The sequence below is a fragment of the Pseudochaenichthys georgianus genome, chromosome 3, assembly GCF_902827115.2.
Source record: "Pseudochaenichthys georgianus chromosome 3, fPseGeo1.2, whole genome shotgun sequence".
Classification (NCBI taxonomy): Eukaryota; Metazoa; Chordata; class Actinopteri; order Perciformes; family Channichthyidae; genus Pseudochaenichthys; species Pseudochaenichthys georgianus.
Genome location: NC_047505.1, coordinates 26,717,000 through 26,734,823, shown reverse-complemented (window position 1 = coordinate 26,734,823; position 17,824 = coordinate 26,717,000). Strand labels below are relative to the sequence as shown.

At 40.2% G+C, this 17,824-nt stretch overlaps 1 protein-coding gene across 3 annotated transcripts in view; it reads right to left on the bottom strand.

Moving 5' to 3' along the window:
* Positions 1–17,824, bottom strand: part of pde8a (phosphodiesterase 8A) — a 45,194-nt gene continuing 27,370 nt past the window's right edge. For 2 of the 3 annotated variants that reach the window (XM_034108191.2, XM_034108206.2), the window contains exons 4-22: positions 16,192–16,248; positions 15,982–16,036; positions 15,604–15,692; positions 14,962–15,040; positions 14,408–14,548; positions 13,649–13,737; positions 13,470–13,521; positions 13,336–13,378; positions 11,869–11,946; positions 11,610–11,680; positions 10,239–10,403; positions 7,139–7,187; positions 6,890–7,025; positions 6,587–6,785; positions 4,482–4,699; positions 3,220–3,352; positions 2,149–2,313; positions 1,929–2,058; positions 1–1,257 (exon numbers count right to left, since the gene is read on the bottom strand). In XM_034108191.2, coding sequence (XP_033964082.1) covers positions 1,151–1,257; positions 1,929–2,058; positions 2,149–2,313; positions 3,220–3,352; positions 4,482–4,699; positions 6,587–6,785; positions 6,890–7,025; positions 7,139–7,187; positions 10,239–10,403; positions 11,610–11,680; positions 11,869–11,946; positions 13,336–13,378; positions 13,470–13,521; positions 13,649–13,737; positions 14,408–14,548; positions 14,962–15,040; positions 15,604–15,692; positions 15,982–16,036; positions 16,192–16,248 — 2,056 coding nt within the window. In that variant the 3' untranslated portion in view covers positions 1–1,150. Of the gene's footprint in view, positions 1,258–1,724; positions 1,829–1,928; positions 2,059–2,148; positions 2,314–3,219; positions 3,353–4,481; positions 4,700–6,586; positions 6,786–6,889; positions 7,026–7,138; positions 7,188–10,238; positions 10,404–11,609; positions 11,681–11,868; positions 11,947–13,335; positions 13,379–13,469; positions 13,522–13,648; positions 13,738–14,407; positions 14,549–14,961; positions 15,041–15,603; positions 15,693–15,981; positions 16,037–16,191; positions 16,249–17,824 lie in introns of all 3 variants that reach the window. The other variant, XR_004554168.2, reaches the window with a different exon arrangement.

Genomic DNA, 17,824 nt, shown 5'->3' with positions numbered 1-17,824 from the left:
ACACACACACACACACACACACACACACACACACACACACACACACACACACACACACACACACGACAATGCAACATCCCATCCCTGGACCAATCACTGAGACGTAGACATTTCTAATATTGTTTACAGTGCAATACAAAAGTGTTCATTCAAACTGGTACTGTACTTTTGATAAGAAAATAAACATGTTTATTATGGTAATGCTTTGTATGAGTAATAATTAGCTATATTATTTGTTTTCATCAGCTTTGGCTTTTTTCTCTCTTTTCGAAATTCAATTTGTTCTTACTTATCAACTCATTCATTTATGAATGTTTTTATTATATAAAATAAGGAAAAACTAAGAAAATTAACATACCAAATCATGTGTAATTAGTTACCTATGATCATGATGTTGAGGTGTTTGTCTCTCAGCAGTGGCCTAAAGTAAAGATCCACTCCCTGACCCAAAGAGAAGGCATCCCCTCCCACATGTCGTTTGGTAGTTTGTCTGTTATGACAGCTATGTGTCAACTTGGATGTGTTTCTGAAGGACACATGAAAGTGTTGCAACAAAAAAAAAAGCAGTGGAGTGTTCTTTCATGGTGTGGCCTCTGGGGGCAGAAGGAGCAGTACTGCCTTGCTTCGAGCACAGGGATGGAGGTCAAAGGTAATTATGATATGGCCTGATGTGGATTGGTCACCTTCATATCCAGGCCACATTTCACCCACTCCTCCAGTGTTGCTTGCTCCTTCAGCTAACAAGCAGTTTTTACTCAAACAGCAACTTCACAGGCAGACAGGAGTGCTCATGTAGTAAATAAGGGATGGAGGCTTTGCCAGGAGGCCTGTTAGGACCATCTCTCAGTCGTGTCACTTGGCAAGCTACACTGCGGATGCCTGAGAGGCACGAGGAGTTCATAAGGATGCTGTGTGTCCGTGTCTGTTTGTCACAGTTCTCATCTGACAAGCCAGCTGCAACTGCCTGCCAGGAAGTCCTTCTGTGGTTTCTGTATGGACGGACTTGTGGACGCTCAGCATGCTACAGAAGCAGAAGAGTGAAGGCAAGGAGGCCCAGTGGCTGGCTGGGCTGGCAGGGAGAGAGACGCCCTGGCAGGAGAGAGGAGGGCTGCCCCGGACCGCAGAGTCCCAGGACCCAACACTGCAGCGCCTACTCTGGAGGCGGTCGCAGGCTGTGCAGCTTCCTCTCATCAAGGCCTTTCCAGTACTTGAAGTTGTTGTCCAAGTGCTGCATAAGGTTGGGAAGGTCTGCAAAAGCTGGAAACACAATGATAGAAGGTGAACACAAGAGTCAACTTTGGTAGTTTGTTTTTTTAAGTCAATACCACCTTCCTATTCATACATTTGGATGACTGTGTATGAATGCACAAACTTAACTTTTACTCTCTTATATCTTAATTCAGGATAGCTACCAATAAAGATTAATTTGGTACTCTCTTTTTCAATAATCATTTTTTCAATAAAATTACTTTTTTATTTATTTAATAATGACATTGACAAAGGTTTCTTGATCTACTTGATGAAGTAGGTTTCTCCACTGACCCTGGTCTAATGTTGTAGTAAAACACAGTGTTTAGATTTAGTACAAATGTAGATATCAAAGTACTTTTTAAAAGACCATGATACTTTATTTGCTAATTTGACAGCTGTATTAAACTAAAATACTCAGTAGGGGATTACCTAATTTCTTTAGAAGATATTACAATATTGTACATGCCACTTACAATTTGTCTTCCTTCATAGGGAATGAACTGTCCACTGTCTGTGCTATTTGTGAGCTTGAATTTGGTTTACTATGCTTGTATTGTACATCCTCCTAAAACTGGATCTCAATAAGAAATCCAGATAGAAAAATAGATTTATTACATAACAATGAAGATGTAAAGCAGTCTATGTGTTTTTAGTGTTAACGTGCAGTGCATCCTTACCATCCCATGCGTCAAACATGTCCGTAATGAAGTAGTCTATAAAGGAAATCTGAGACTTTGGGATGCTACACGTGTTTCTGTCAAACACAGGCATAACCACTGGTAGACCTTGTCTCTTCTCCTCGTCCGTCTGCACCAGAGACAACAGCACAAATGATTATCATAAAATAAAAAAATCCATCTCACAACATCATCAAAGTTGTATCTTTTGTCTAATTACCTGTGCAAAATACTCCTCTGAGATGCGTCCGGCCCATTCTATACAGAGTTCCTGAGGCCTGCATGGATTGGAGATGTCAGCACATTTAATGAGCATCCGCTTGACGAGGATGCGATTCTCGGGGGACGTCAGAATGCTTTTGGCGGAGTCCTCATCGCTGCTTCCCTAAAAGGAAAGCCAGAAGCAGACCATTAGCACAAGGACAACTGAAGTTCTTATTATTATTAGCAATAGACAGCTATAGCACCAAGAGCAGCTTGACAACTTTAAAAATAACTGAATGTGTTTGTACACAAACTAATTCTGGGGAAATAAAATATGGCACTGACAGCAGGCTTTTTGATTCATGGGAGAGGATTTTTTTAAGAAGCAGCGTTTGTTTCTTATGAACTTCAGCAACTTGCATGTAAAAGAGTACAGCGTAAGTCGGGCAGTCACATGATTTTCAGCTTACTGTATCTTTCAAGAATGGATGAACCGACAATTTTGTTTAGTAGAAGTACAGAAGGTCTATTTTGCTTAGCCGAGATGTGTGAGGTCTCTGTTTTACTATAAGTATATGTGACAAAAAGGCTAAAGAGCTCCATTTTGATTTGCAACTAACCTACAGTCCATTAAAAATCCTATCAAATAGTTTGATGTTCTTGAAGTGGTTTTACACAGCATTCTCTCAGCATTAAATCATTTATCCGGATCATTCCTGCCTTTAAGGGGCAACTTTTAAATGTCTGTGTTGAGCATTCCACACACAGACGAGAAAGATGGAACCAAGTTGTAAAATTCTCTCCCCACAAAGATATCTGTGCCCGTGCAACAACAGGCCACAAGTCCCCTGAACCACTATCGTCATCTCTCAAGCTCTTAAAACATTTGTTGCTTGCATACTGTTGAACCAATTATGTTTCTGTGACAGTGTTCGACAGAATGAGATTATAATAGTTGTGTTTATCTAGTGTGTCCTTCCTGTTCTGAACTATTGAGGAAAAAGGAATTTGTATTTGAACTACTATTTCTTCACAGTTAGTAACTATAACAACCTTTTTTTCTGTGTTTTATCATTTCTAATCTCACCCCATTCTCCTCCAGAGCAGCCAGTGGCTTGTTGATGCTGTTGACAAATTTGTTGACATGTTCAAAGTGTTTGGTCATCTCAGTTGCGAGCACCATATCAATGATGGCCTGTCGTAGCGTTCGATATTCATTCCTAGAGAGGAAGAAAGACAGAGACAGAAAAGAGAGAGGGATGGACAGATGAAGGAGGGAAGGCAGGGAGGTGGTAAAAGAAAACACAGAGAGAGTGAGATGACAGTGTGGTAAACAGCATGGAAACCCGTGTGAACAGTTTTCCCCTTCTGACTGCAGTGACAGTGGCGATGAATGGATGCTTTGTTCACCTTCCCCCTCTGAGGGACCAGCACATGTGAGCTTTTCTGCTTTGGGACTCAAATCACACACACACACACACACACACACACACACACACACACACACACACACACACACACACACACACACACACACACACACACACACACACACACACACACACACACACACACACACACACACACACACACACACACACACACACACACACACACACACACACACACACACACACACACACACACACACACACACACACACACACACACACACACACACACACACACACACACACACACACACACACACACACACACACACACACACACACACACACACACACACACACACACACACACACACACACACACACACACACACACACACACACACTTTTATCCGCACAAATGCAGACTTAGTTTATCCACTCATGATACTTCAGGTCATGTCTGTGTCACAAACTATTTTATATAGGGACCTCAATACATAACATGTTATCCAGTAGTATATAATATAATTATGTAGACTGTGTTGATGCTTACAAATATTATATATATTTATTAGAATATTCTGTATATTACAAAATGTCTGTTTATCTAATAAAGTAGGGTTTGCAAAAACTACTGGGTTCCTAGTGCCACCACATTATTGCACATATTCATAAAAGTCAGCACATTTGCATATAGTTCAGAATAAAATAAATAAATAATTCATCTTAATACAGAGGTTGTCTTTTCAACCTTATGTCACAAACACATTTCGGTAACACTGAGGTCAAACTTTACTTAGACCTGCAGCCCGTCCACACAATAAGGGGAATGCCTAGTTTCATAATGCTAATGTGTTGTGTCTGATGATCAAGAACATCAGAGGCATGAACTGGATGATGACATTTTTTTATTTTTGTGGGTGACTTACAGTATTTTCTTGTGTAATGACTCTCCTACCTTTCAATGTTTTTGAAGATGTTGCACTTATCATCTCTCGTAGTGATCTGGAAGGCCAGTGCTGCATGGTGGCTCTCTAGCACAGCGGTGTCGTTGTAGAGGATGGCCAGTTCACTTCCTGCATTACACAGGAAGCTGTTGGTGCGGCCTGGGTGGTCCACGTCGTGAACAGTCGCAGCAATGAGGGCGGCCACCTCGTCAATGGGATCCAAACTTTGCTGTTGGGGCAGATTGAACAAGTTGTTAGGCATTTAAAGGAAAATTCTGGAATGATGATACTTTGGTGCATTGTTTTGAGTGATAAACTAGGCTAAAAGCTAGCCATAACCTTCAAAGACATTAACTAGACATGTCACATCCCGATATTAATACAGCTGTGACTTGTTTCAAGTATAACCTGCAGGTTGAACCCAGAAGTAGCTTTGCATAGTGGGGACCGGTTGTGTTTATTCATTATTCATGATAATCAATAAAAGTACAATGGGAGCCAGAGCCTTTTCTTATCAAGCTCCACATTTGTGGAATCAGCTTCCAGTTTGTGTTCGGGCGGCAGACACCCTATCCGTTTTTAAGAGTGCGCTTAAGACCTTCCTTTTTGATAAAGCTTATAGTTAGGGCTGATTAGATTCAGCCCCTAGTTTTGCTGATATAGGCTTAGTTTGTCGGGGGACATCTTACTTCTTCCTTCTCTCTGTCTATACCCGTGTACACTCATGTTCCGATTAACCCAGCTTCCCCAAATTTCTTTCTTTTTGGTGTCTATATACGCCGGGATCCGGAGTCATGGATGATCCTGCGGTCCTGTGTCCTGCATCGCGAGCCCTGGATCTTGAGTCGTGGCTGTGGTCCTGGATCATAGGTCCTGGATGGATATCCTCGTGGATTCATCTTCCTATTATACACACATGCATTTCCAAACATTTGGACTACCTATGTTGCAAATGTATTATCTTTTCAATTTACACTCGGCAGCTATTGCACGTCTGTCCGTCCTGGGAGAGGGATCCCTCCTCTGTTGCTCTCCCTGAGGTTTCTCCCATTTTTCCCTTTAAACTGGGTTTTCTCCGGAAGTTTTTCCTTGTACGATGTGAGGGTCTAAGGACAGAGGGTGTCGTATTGTCATACTGATATTCTGTACAAACTGTGAAGACCACTGAGACAAATGTAACATTTGTGATATTGGGCTATATAAATATGATTGATTGAATCATTATTAGGATAATGCAATTAAAAGCTCCTTTTTTCTTTTTTTTTGTAGGTGCATTGAATATGGATCTTAAGATTTCCATGATACATAACATATGAATCTTTCAGTTAGTTGAATGTGTGATCAATGTTGTAGATTTTAAAAAACTATTTTCAAACCTACTTCTGAAGTTGTCTTGACAGAAATTGTAAAAAAAGATATGAAAACATAGAAATATATATCTGTTCTGTGTGATGTAACATTTTGAAAATAAATAAACACTGATTGAAAGAACTATAAGGAAAGAAAAAAAAACACTATAAAGACTTTCAAAATCATTAATTTCTAAAATCATTTTCAACACAACAGACCTGCCAACCTGCTAACCTGATTTCCAGGTATTTGTTAACCGTTGGTGATGTAACTTAGCTAAGCCAATGAAAGATCCCTCCACTGACATCAGAAATAGACAGATTGGTAATCAGCTTTAGCCAGAGCCCGGCCTCCAGCAGTTACTGAGCCACTGACACACTTGGGCCGGACCACGACTCTCTTGTATAACGGTCTCAGACGGGACTGTAGTAGAAAATCCCTACATTTACATACTGTAGGAGTTTAGGCTCACAACCAGAGCCGTGTTGGACATTTGTAAACAAAAGTATGCTAACATTTCACTAATGCTAACACTTAAATCAAGTTGCTGACTTTCAGCAACATAATTTTATATACACATCTTCTCTTTCAAAACCAGTTATGTCACCTATTTTTTCTTGAAGATGAATCATATATACATCTTATATATTTATATGTCTATAGGCTAAGCTTTTGACCAGCAGAAACATTCAGATTACATGTTATATTTAACAAGTTTGGCATATATTGTTTTAAAATAATATAGATTTCCTTTTTTTCAAATTACCTTGACCCTCTCCTTGGAGAGGAAATACGCTGTTGCGTGCAGGACATCAGCTGCATGAGAAGAGTTGTGGTAGGAGTTACTGGAGTGGTAGTTAGCTTCAATTACTTGAAGCCAGGAGCGCAAAGTGGCCTCAGGGCAGTTAAGGTACTCGCAGACCCCAAATCTGGAGAAGATCTTCATGCCCAAGTAAGTCAAAGGCCTGCGGGAGGATTCAGCATATTGGTTAAATATAAACTCTCATCCCAAGCTGTCAAACATAAGGCACTGTTCCTTTGGTAGACCCTAACTGTGTTATTGCCTCACCGTTTCATGGTTGCAGCTTCCAAGTTCACAATGTCGAAGTCCCAAGATTCCTCGTTCTCCATAGTCTGGGCGATACGAGGGGGGATGTCATTTAAAGTCAGAGGGGTTGTCAGGTGACTGGGCATATGGTGGGGCTCTGTGAGCAAGGAAGACGCAAGAGAATACATTAAGATGAATACATTTGTAGAAAATCAATGTGACTCTAAAATGTAGCATAGCAGTTCATATCCTTAATGTAAGTACACTTACGTTTCGAGGCCAAGATGTATTCATTTCCTGACAATCTGCGTAGGCCATCCTGTGAACAGAGAAGAAAGAAAGTGTCAGGGAGTGAGGGAGCACAAACTGACAGCACCATTCATGCTTTCTGAACAGACACATGAAGAGTTCAGCTCAGTGTTAGGAGCACCAGTGTCAAAGCTGTCAAAACTGCCTTCAGAATAAAATATATGGACTGTTAAAGTGTTTGGGTGCTTTGAGACATTTAATCTGACATCAGAACTGATATGAATGTATTCTGTGCTAAATGAAGCTGCTTGGAATACCAACACTGACAATGATCAGCTCGGACGTCAAAGTAAAGAAAATTTATTTTTGATACTTAAGTATATTGCAGCTAATAATTGTATTATTGTACTCAAGTACCGAGTTCTCCTTCCACCTCTGTTCATTGACCAACATTGAAAAGTAGTTTGATGCCCAGATTAAGCCACAATAATTTGTATCCAACGATAGATACGAAATTACATCACTTCACTTTCACACCTCGGAGCTCCATCAATATCAGAATCAGTACCAGAATCAGTTTTATTAGTTGGTTTACACATACGAGGAATTTGCTTTGGTATATGTGGTGCATACAAAGACACAGAAAGAAGGATACGTAGAAAAACAAATAAATATGTGGATAGATAAAGGTTTACATTTAACTAAAGATATTGGTCGTTTTACATCCATGACTAGAATCATTCATGTTTTAATTATATTCACAGCAGTGACAACAATTAACGTGTGTTCATCGCTTTTAAACACTATTTGTCTTGTGTATTTTGACCAAGTTGCAGGAAGAAATGCACTTTGACTGAGGCGAGAACGTAACGAATTACAACAGTATGATACATAATAGGAAACAAAGACACAGATTTTCCATATTAACACTTTTATGAGCGATCTTTCATCTGTGCCATGACACAATGTTTTGGAGGCCGTCATATGTTGACACCTCATATAGTTCCCCCACTAGCACGCAGAGTGAGCGAAGGATGAGGCAGCCAAGCAGAGCCTAATAATAAAGCCAATGTGCGGTTTAAGAAATAATTTCCATATTGGCGAAATGTAATAGTTGTGTCAGAAATGACATCGTGTTAATTTATGTACATGTCAGATAATCTGCCGGAAAATATTCCATTATGACATTTCTCTCTGCTGGGCAGTGCAGCATGCTGTGACAGCAAATGGTGCTCATCAGGGGTGCAACACATCATCACTTTAATAATCAAACACATGCTTCTCAGAGGTTCGTGGTGAAATGATCCGGCTCTGTTAGGACTGTGATTTCTAACAGCTTTGGAAAAAAACAGGGTAATAAGAAACTGTCAATGAAGATCAAACAAGTGGCTCTACTTCAAACAATATCAGTCGGTCAATTAAATAAACATTCATGGTCCCCAGAGGATGAATATTAACTACCACCTGATTTGTCCTTTAGCGCCCCCATGAGCTTGACATTTGTGGTTTTGATTGACATCTGGTACAAACATTAAAGTTCTCGCTGTGTGAGATGAAACAACATTGCCATCAGCCGTACTTTGTGTTCAGTGCTCAATGGCTCATGTTAGCTGAATGCTAAGCATGCTAAACTAAGATGCTGAACATTTCAAACTATATACCTGCTAAACCTCAGCAAGTCACATACTTTTTACTTTTAGTACATACTGCACTACATACTTTGTAAGATGCCCTTGCTTGAAATGTGCATAACATTGCTAAATTCTGCTTTGTCATTTTCATTGAAACGTGAACTTTGACCCTCTTGCTCATATACAGTATATACTGCGCTTAGGATTGTGGGTTAGTAAAACCTGCTGGCTTGCAAGTTGACTCTGGCATACTAAAGAGTACAGAAGTTTGGGTATTGGAGTCTTGTTTAATGTCAACAATAACCACTGCAGTAGTTCTGCATCCATTATAGTTTATCAAAAAAAAAAATATTGTTTAAATGTGTCTCTCAAAGAATAACTGACAAGAAGCTGAGCTAAATCTGTTTTATGTGGTAATAAAACTATGCCTTTAGGTTATCAAATGTTAAAACGCTTAAAAAACATTAAAATAAGACATTAGGAACATTAAAGCCTCAATGTCTCTCTAATGTTATTGTTGACACTTGTCAGCTTTGTGAAAGCAGTAATGTAATATATTTACAGTATACATTGGGCGTGTATGAGTACATGGGTATGTGTTGCAGAGTTAAATGTTTACTTCACAAGTGAAAAAGGAAGAGGAGAATGGCTCATCTTTGACCCGAGCATTGTCTCATGGTCACGGTGCTTCTGTACACACTGGTTATTTAAAGACTTTTCTGCCCAGAAAGATGACAGCTCTTCTCTTAATGTTCGCTGCGTCTTCTGAGGTCAGAGCCAGCGCACCATAACAAATGAATCTATCTACTACACATGCAGCCAGGCACCTCATAAACCAACATGATCAAACATAAATAACAATCTAAACCTGAACTCATGCCTCACTGTTTTCTGGTTTCATCAGTCCTTATCACTTATACAGAACAACTGTTTCTGGGGAAGGACTGTGTGTAATAGCTCTCTGCCTCCTCTGTGAGTCCAGAGTGTACATGTATAAAGCCATGCTTATTCATCTGATCCAAAGAACAGGATGTTTCTAGGCCTGCGGCGTCGAGAGGAAGAGGTTCATGTGAGTGTGACTGTGTGCAGAGAGAGGGGGGGGGGGGGGGGGTGGTGGGCGGGTTGGGCTTTCCTCTCCAGCCTACAGGAGTACAAAGGACAATCTAACACTTCCTCTGGGGTTGTTGCCAAGACTGCCAACTTGGCACTCTTTCTACTTCTGTACTTCACCATTGCTGACTGTTAATCTCTCTCCCTCCCCAACATATGGAAAGAGATCCTCACACATAACCACTCCTGACTCTGTTTCTTTAATTGAACGCGCCATCATTGGCTTTCATGGCGATTGGACCTTGCGTGTTATCACTGAGGAATTCTGCCTCTGACGTGCGTTATCATATGGGAGTCGATTCATTCTTAGCGGAAGGAAGCTGTTTGGGTGTTTCAGACCTCTTGAAGGACCCTTGTTCTCCACAGGATCTGCGGCTTACCGTCATCAGCCCCCCCACGAGGTCATTCGTATGGGGGTCCTCATCATTGGTGCCAAACTGTGGGGAGTAGAGCTCAGTTGTCCTCAGGATCTCCAGTACCCGATCCAAGGCCTCTGCCACGGGCATTGGACTGCTCTCCTGCGCTGCATTGATGATGTTGATTACCTGGAAGACGAAACAAGTATTTTTATTTGTAAAGCCCTTTATGCAAAAAGCAACAACAAACTGATATTGTGTACTATTTATAAAAAGACATGCGTAGGACTAGGATAAAATAAGCAAATGAAGTTCTGATAATGTAAAAAAAAATCTAAAATTCAGAAACAATTATCGTACAATTCAAATAGATAGAATTTCCTGTTATTTTGGTCATTACAAAATCTTCAATGACTGAAAATGTCTCTGTTCCCTGTAGGAAACCCTTACATTAACCAGTAAGATGTAAACAATCAATCCTGAAACCTACATTGGTTAATAATGGTGTTATGTGGTCACTCTTCATTCTGCTAATTCACTTTCTTGCTAAGGATTGGATGAGAAGATCAATACTACTCGTATCTGCTGTTAACTATGCAGCTACAGAAGGGATACAGTTAGCGTAGTTTAACATAACATCTTGAAAACAGGCGAAAAACAGTTGTCTCCGTACAAAATATATTTGTTTTAACACAACAGGTAGAAAACTTCCAAAAACGTATTTAAACATTTGCTTTATCCTAGAAAACAAGTTATAGCGCCACACACACACACACACACACACACACACACACACACACACACACACACACACACACACACACACACACACACACACACACACACACACACACACACACACACACACACACACACACACACACACACACACACACACACACACACACACACACACACACACACACACACACACACACACACACACACACACACACACACACACACACACACACACACACACACACACACACACACACACCACACACACACACACACACACACACACACACACACACACACACACACACACACACACACACACACACACACGAGCTGCAGTGTGTCATATGACCATCCCTGGGGACTTTCTGTTTTTGACTATCCAGGCTGCAGACTTCACAGCAACAGCAGGTCATTCTGGTTTGACATGCATGAATGCCTTGTGCATGAAATGTGTCATTTTATCCACCCATCGCCTCTTGACGTGGTATGCGTGGCCTCTAGCCTCGATGCTAGTAGTTGTACAAGAAGTGCTCATGGCGGTTTTGGCAGATTAATAACCCAAGAGTTCAGTCATGAGATAAAAAACATCAGTTCAAAGTGATAATCATGAGACGCAGGCTGGGAGGGATGATGGGGGGGGAATGAACCCACCTTGGTGATGGGAGCCTCTATAGTCATGGAGTGGATTCGGGCCATTGAGGAGTGCCTTCGCTGCGAGCTCCCTGACAGAATGAAAAAAGAACATCCCCAAATTATAATTCACCAACAAATTAGGCGGCAGTTTTCCATCTAATGATTGTGTTTGTGTGTAGGCTCAATCAACACTTGAAGCAAACAAACAACAAGGAAGGTCCCATAAGCTGGCAAGTAACAACCAGAGTTTTCATCATATATCTCCCTTCACTCTCACCATCGCTCCCCCGAGAAGTTGTGGATCTGACGTCCAAAGAGCCTTTCCTCCGGTCTTTGTGCTTACTAGATTGGATGTCTGGGGAGAAGAAACAACGTTACATTAACATGCACACACAAACATTTCCAGTTCTGTGAACAGGCTGACTTTGGCCCAATATCCTTTAAGGAGAGGAGACACACTCTGAATCACTCCAGCCTGACTACAACAGCCTGACTTTATCATCCACAATGTGGGTATAAAATGTAATAAAGTTAAATTCAATTAATAAATGTTATGTCAAATACTTCACAAAGTGTGGAACTTGTCGTTTATATTATCAGATTTTTCCTAGGAATTTTTAAGATAAGGCTTGTGTTATCTTATGTTTCCTATTCAGAAAAAACTCAAAACTGTCTGAACATAGCACACTTAAAGATGTACTTATTTAATAGGATCTAATAGGCTTGACATTAGTTCTCATTGACTTGCGTCAAGCAGGAAGTTGAATTCTTTAAAAGGGCTCAGTCATTTTCAAAAAACAACTGGGCAATGTAGTGTTTAGAAAAGGTTACTCACACAGCTTTCTTTGTCTACGTAAGCCGACAGTTATGCAGTGGACATATTTTGTACTTCAAATTCACAATTCACTTTAGATTAAATAAAGGGAAAGAATAACAACATTAATGTAAACAACGAGTCTCTTTGAAAAGAGACAAACGTTTGATACTTTATCAGAAGGCCCAGGGTTCATAGGGGTGTTAATGTGACAGACTGTGCTGTAAGAACATGCACAGCTTCACAAACAAAATCATAATTTAAAAATCACTTCTTTTCAGTGAGCTGCTGAATGGACACCAACACAGGAGAGATCTGATCCCTGTGCTGTTGGCCTGTCGGGAGAAGAGCTGCTGCATTTTGTAATCAGTTGCAGCTGTCAGTAGGTTTCATGGTTAATACCACAATACGGCAAGGAACAATAGCCCAGATTAAAGGGAATAAAAAGCTGCATAACCTTTTCAAGATCAACATAACAAAGATTTTATTTATTTGAAGGTGTTTCTCATCTACATAAAGCAAGACTGCCGTTTGACATGTGTGTTATGATTAAAGAGAATAATGATTTTCTGGCATGGTGCATTCCATTTTCTGACAAATGTCGAAAGTGTTTTTGTTTAAAAAGCTCAGGTTCCCAGATGTATTGTTGCTAAGATTTAACAGATAGTTGGTGTTTGAAAACAGTAAAAACGAGTGTAACATCTGTAGAACTGGAACTAATGTTGTGATTCCTAATGATAAACACACTGTTGGCCCTCACATCCTCAAACCTTGTGACCGATCACAAGTGACATCGTCATGGAAAGATCTTCCATCACTAATGCTGATAACTATACAGCAGAGAAAACCTGAACTACTAAATCTGAAATATTTAAGCAACATAAATCGCCTGTAATGTTACCCTAATACAGTGTCGAGTGTGGATCTTACCTGTCTGAGACTCTGCCTGCACACGTTCAGTGGATTTATCGCTCTGCATGGACAGAATAAAAAGCAAATTGTTACATGTAGGCAAGAAAATAAATAATCTCATTCATTATTTATCATCAAAACTGGAAACTCACCTTATTATTATCATGTAAAGGCCAGTTGATAGACACATAGTGTCTGATTTTTCTGTTAATGACAAAAGTTAATTAGTACACCAGGAGACAGTCATATTCGTCCAGTGTAATTATTCAGTTACAGAAAAGGTGATTTATATTTAGCGAGACTGAAAGAGCCTTGACATACGGACACTCACCCTCCCTGTCCAATTACAGGTGTGATCTTCACATTTTGCTGAATGCTGTCTCCGTTCTTCTTTTTGGCATAATAAATCCCCTGCCACTCCTGGAACGAGGTAAAACCAAAAGAGAGAGATGAAACATAGACACAGAAAATGTACAGCAGAGTAATGATCCATTATAACAATGACGGCTCCAGTTTTTTTATTTTTTTTTAGTAGTTTGAAAATGTCCAAAAGATGGTTGACGACTGGGCGTAGCAGTGTTTGTGGTGCATGTAAGGTGGTAAAGCGGGATAGCTCAGAGTATTTCACAGAGCAGCAAGTTGCTTTAATGGATTGGGCGGGTGGGCACTCCTGGAGTCCAGTGCGCTCGTTTCATGTCCCCCCACCTACAGACGGCTGTGGCAGCTTAAAAAGACTCTTCCTGCTGTTAGCCTGTCTGAGACTGACCTTCGCTCTCTGTGTAGTAAGATTACAGCACAGCCATCAACCGCTGTTCTTATGCACATGAAACAGAGCTGCTGGATGACCAGTGGTGCGGACTCACAGCACACTTGGATGCACGTGCACGCATGCATGCACAGACACAAAGGCAGGAGCAAATATCTGCAGTGCGATCTGTGATCTGATTGTGAGACGATAGTCTTCATGTGAAAACTGTGTTTGTAAGAGTATCAGCTATCACATAGATGTGATTATTTTACCCTGAGATACGGTATCTGATTCATTTCAACTGAAATGTATAAAATAGATGATTTAATGAATGCATATTACCTTTCCTTTCCGTATGCAGGAATTTATTGTTTCAAGGAGATCAGGCTTATTCTTCTCACTTTTAGGCACTTCTATTATTTCCTTCCCTATTAGCTCGCCTCGTTGGTAGCCCATAATCGACTCATAGGCCGGGTTCACGTACTGCAAAGGAGAGGAAACAAGAGCGGTGAAGCCAGATCGGAGATGACAGTTTATTACATCTACAATGACTTTACACTCAGTCCAGTTGACGACATATGAACCTTGCCAATCATAACAATTCAGAGAAGGCGACACATTCTTTGATTAGTTCACAAAGCTCAAAAACATATATAGTATATGTTTTGTGAAAACATAACGTGATAACAGGATAAAGTGCGTTGATGGCAACAAAAGGAGCCATTCAGAAGGACAGAAACTGCATCTATCGAACTGAGCTCCGGGATCACAAGACATGAACAGGCTCTAAAGCAGCAGAGAAGGAGAGAGAGAAAGAGAAGAAGGGGAAGAAGAAAGAGAAGGACTTGCTGTACATCACAATAAAGCAACTGCAAGTCTTAAGGATATAAACCCACCTGAATTACTTGATCTTCAGAAGTGATCTCGATGGCCTCTTGGCTTTGTTCTAGAGCTGTGAAAATAGCATTTCCAGCCCTGCAATACAAGTAGAGAGACAACAGAGAAGTGTTGTTAACAAATGCAACAAGCAGAGGGTCCAGCAACTATTTGTATACATATAAACATAAACAAAAGTATTCAAATCGCATAAAAAAGGACAATTGTTAAAGAACAAACCATCTTTTTTTTCTCTTTGTCCACACAGTTTTTAAAAATATTTTAATAAATAGAATAAAATAGATGGATAACGCAATAACGGTTGATTGAAATAAAAGTGATAAAACAGTAGGTAAAAAAGAAAAGTACAAAACCCAGACAGGAAAAATATTTAAAAGTGGAACCTAGAACAAGACTAACAACATTCAATTAATTAAAAACTAAACATAAAATAAAACAGTTTATCAAATTATGTAAAATAATAAAAACAAGCAATATTTATAATAATAAACCAATAATAATATTTGTTGTCTGTGGATCTACTGGCTATCACCTCAACAGCTTATGTTTCTAATGTCTTGCTCTCAGTGCAACAGCTTTGAATTATAGTACAAAATGTAGATGCTACCACAACTCGGTACAGGACAAAGTACAGGACTCACCTCAGTTTGAACTGCGCCCGCACCTCTCCATGCTCCAACTGTAGCAGCTCGTTATAGCAGGCCATCATATTGGCATTCTCCACATATCTCTAAAAGTCAGAGGGACAGCAGGGATCAATCAAAGAACACTAAAATCCCATTTTCATAGAAACGTATCCATTAAAGGGTTGTTATAGTGCTGCTGATGCCATGAGTTACAATGATTCAAGTACAAGGAACTCAAAGCACATGTCTCCTGAGCAAACAAAGATGATTTACAATCCGTGTTCCTGCCTTACAGTGTTGACAGTAGGGATATAAAAAAGCATATTGAAAGAATAATACAAACACAGGCAGCAGAAGACACACACACACGATTACGGACGGAATCTCGCTCACCCTATTAAAGCCGGCATTGATCAGGGGCATCACAGAGGCTTCCTCTCTGTCTGGCCTTCAAAATAGAAAACGTGTTAGCACCCTAATAAAAACATGATCTGCGGTATTTTATTCTGACAATACTCCTAATCATTAGCAACTTAAAAAGACAGTTAGAGAAAAGGGCAAAAAAGGGCAAAAAGGGAGAGTAGGGCCAGCAAGTTGACATACCTTTTCACAACGGCGACTATCACAGTGTTTTCTGAAGAGTTGACCGCTCTAATTGACCTGAATGTAAACAGAGAGAGCCTTTTAGCCAGAGAGCAGGCTGGTGGAAAAGCCCATGGCATCAAATCAATGTATTTTTCTGTTTTTCACGCTCCGATTCTCTCAGGCAGGCCGAGCCCAGTGGTGGAGCTCGGTGTGCAGGCCGAGGCCTCTGAAAGAATGCAGTGTACAGGGCCACTCATCCGCCTGTGGTTTCCCCCAGCCAGCGGTCATAAAGGCCCTTTAGTTCCCCATCGGAGCCTGTGCGTGTACACTGAACATATGGATTGGCCAAAATGAATGGGGTTAACATACACGCTGAGCAGGGCAAATTAATGTTTGTAAATGTGTTTTTGGTTTGGGCAGAGGCTAAAGATAGAGGGTGGTATGGGCAGGCACCGCTCATTTCTCATCAACATGCCTCCGCTAGGTAGCATGGGATGGAACGACGGGGCCCAAAGTGAGCCGTCCATTTACCCCACGCACAGAGCCATGACCGCACGTGTTACCAAATGCTCTGTAACACACAAGCGCTATCCTTTCAACATCATCTGGTCTGGATTATGTTTTCGGCCCTTGATGACAGTCACTAAAATAGTTGAAATAAATTCAACTGGATCCACCTCTCCATCCAGAGGGCTAGAGTCAGATGTAACACCTGAACACAATATGCTGTGATTGAGAGTTATTTACCAAGCAAGCAGAGAAGTCTAAACAGGAAAAACAATGTTAAATCATTGGCTACAAATGGGATAAACTAATTAATTCACTTAAAAAGGTACAAATTGGTACGAAGTACGAACGTACTGCTTGAACCTTTCCAGTAGTAGTATGAATACAATGTTGTTTCTAAAGTTGAAGTAACCTTTCACTTTTGCTTTATTAACTAATATTTTAATAATTGTTCTACTTCCAGAGTTTCTTGACATGTCATGTTGTTCATTTGTTGTTTTGATGAAAAATTACAACTGTGTACAAATCTTGAAAACTTTACAATATCAACTGAACAGCTAAAAAAATGACTGGACAGTTTAGAAGAAAACATTATTTGACCACGTCTTTAATAATAAAACCTTTGATTGCATTGAGTCTGAAATCAGTTCAAATGCACATATTTGGAACGTGATGTGTTGGTAAAGTGGAACTTGATTTCATCTGACAGAGCTTTGAGGGCACACTGCACGGCATCCCTGTAGAGCAGGGGTGTCAAACTCAAGGCCCGGGGGCCAAATCCGGCCCGCAACCTCATTTTATGTGGCCCGCAAGAGCTTGCAAAGAATACACTATACAATACAAGAGGTGTAATTGTTGAATATTTGCTTTCAATGATTTTCCCTAGACTTCTGCTTTCAGACGTAGTAATTTAGGAAGATATTACCAGAACTGATAATAATCCAATGCAGGGCCAACAATGTAATATAATACATTATTTAATATATTATTATATTATATATTTACATATGTATATTTATATATAATTAAAATTACAACCGGGCCTTTGAGTGCAACCATAATGCTGATGTGGCCCGAAATGAAATTGAGTTTGACACCCCTGCTGTAGAGATACAACAGGAAATAGTTACAAATACATTGATGA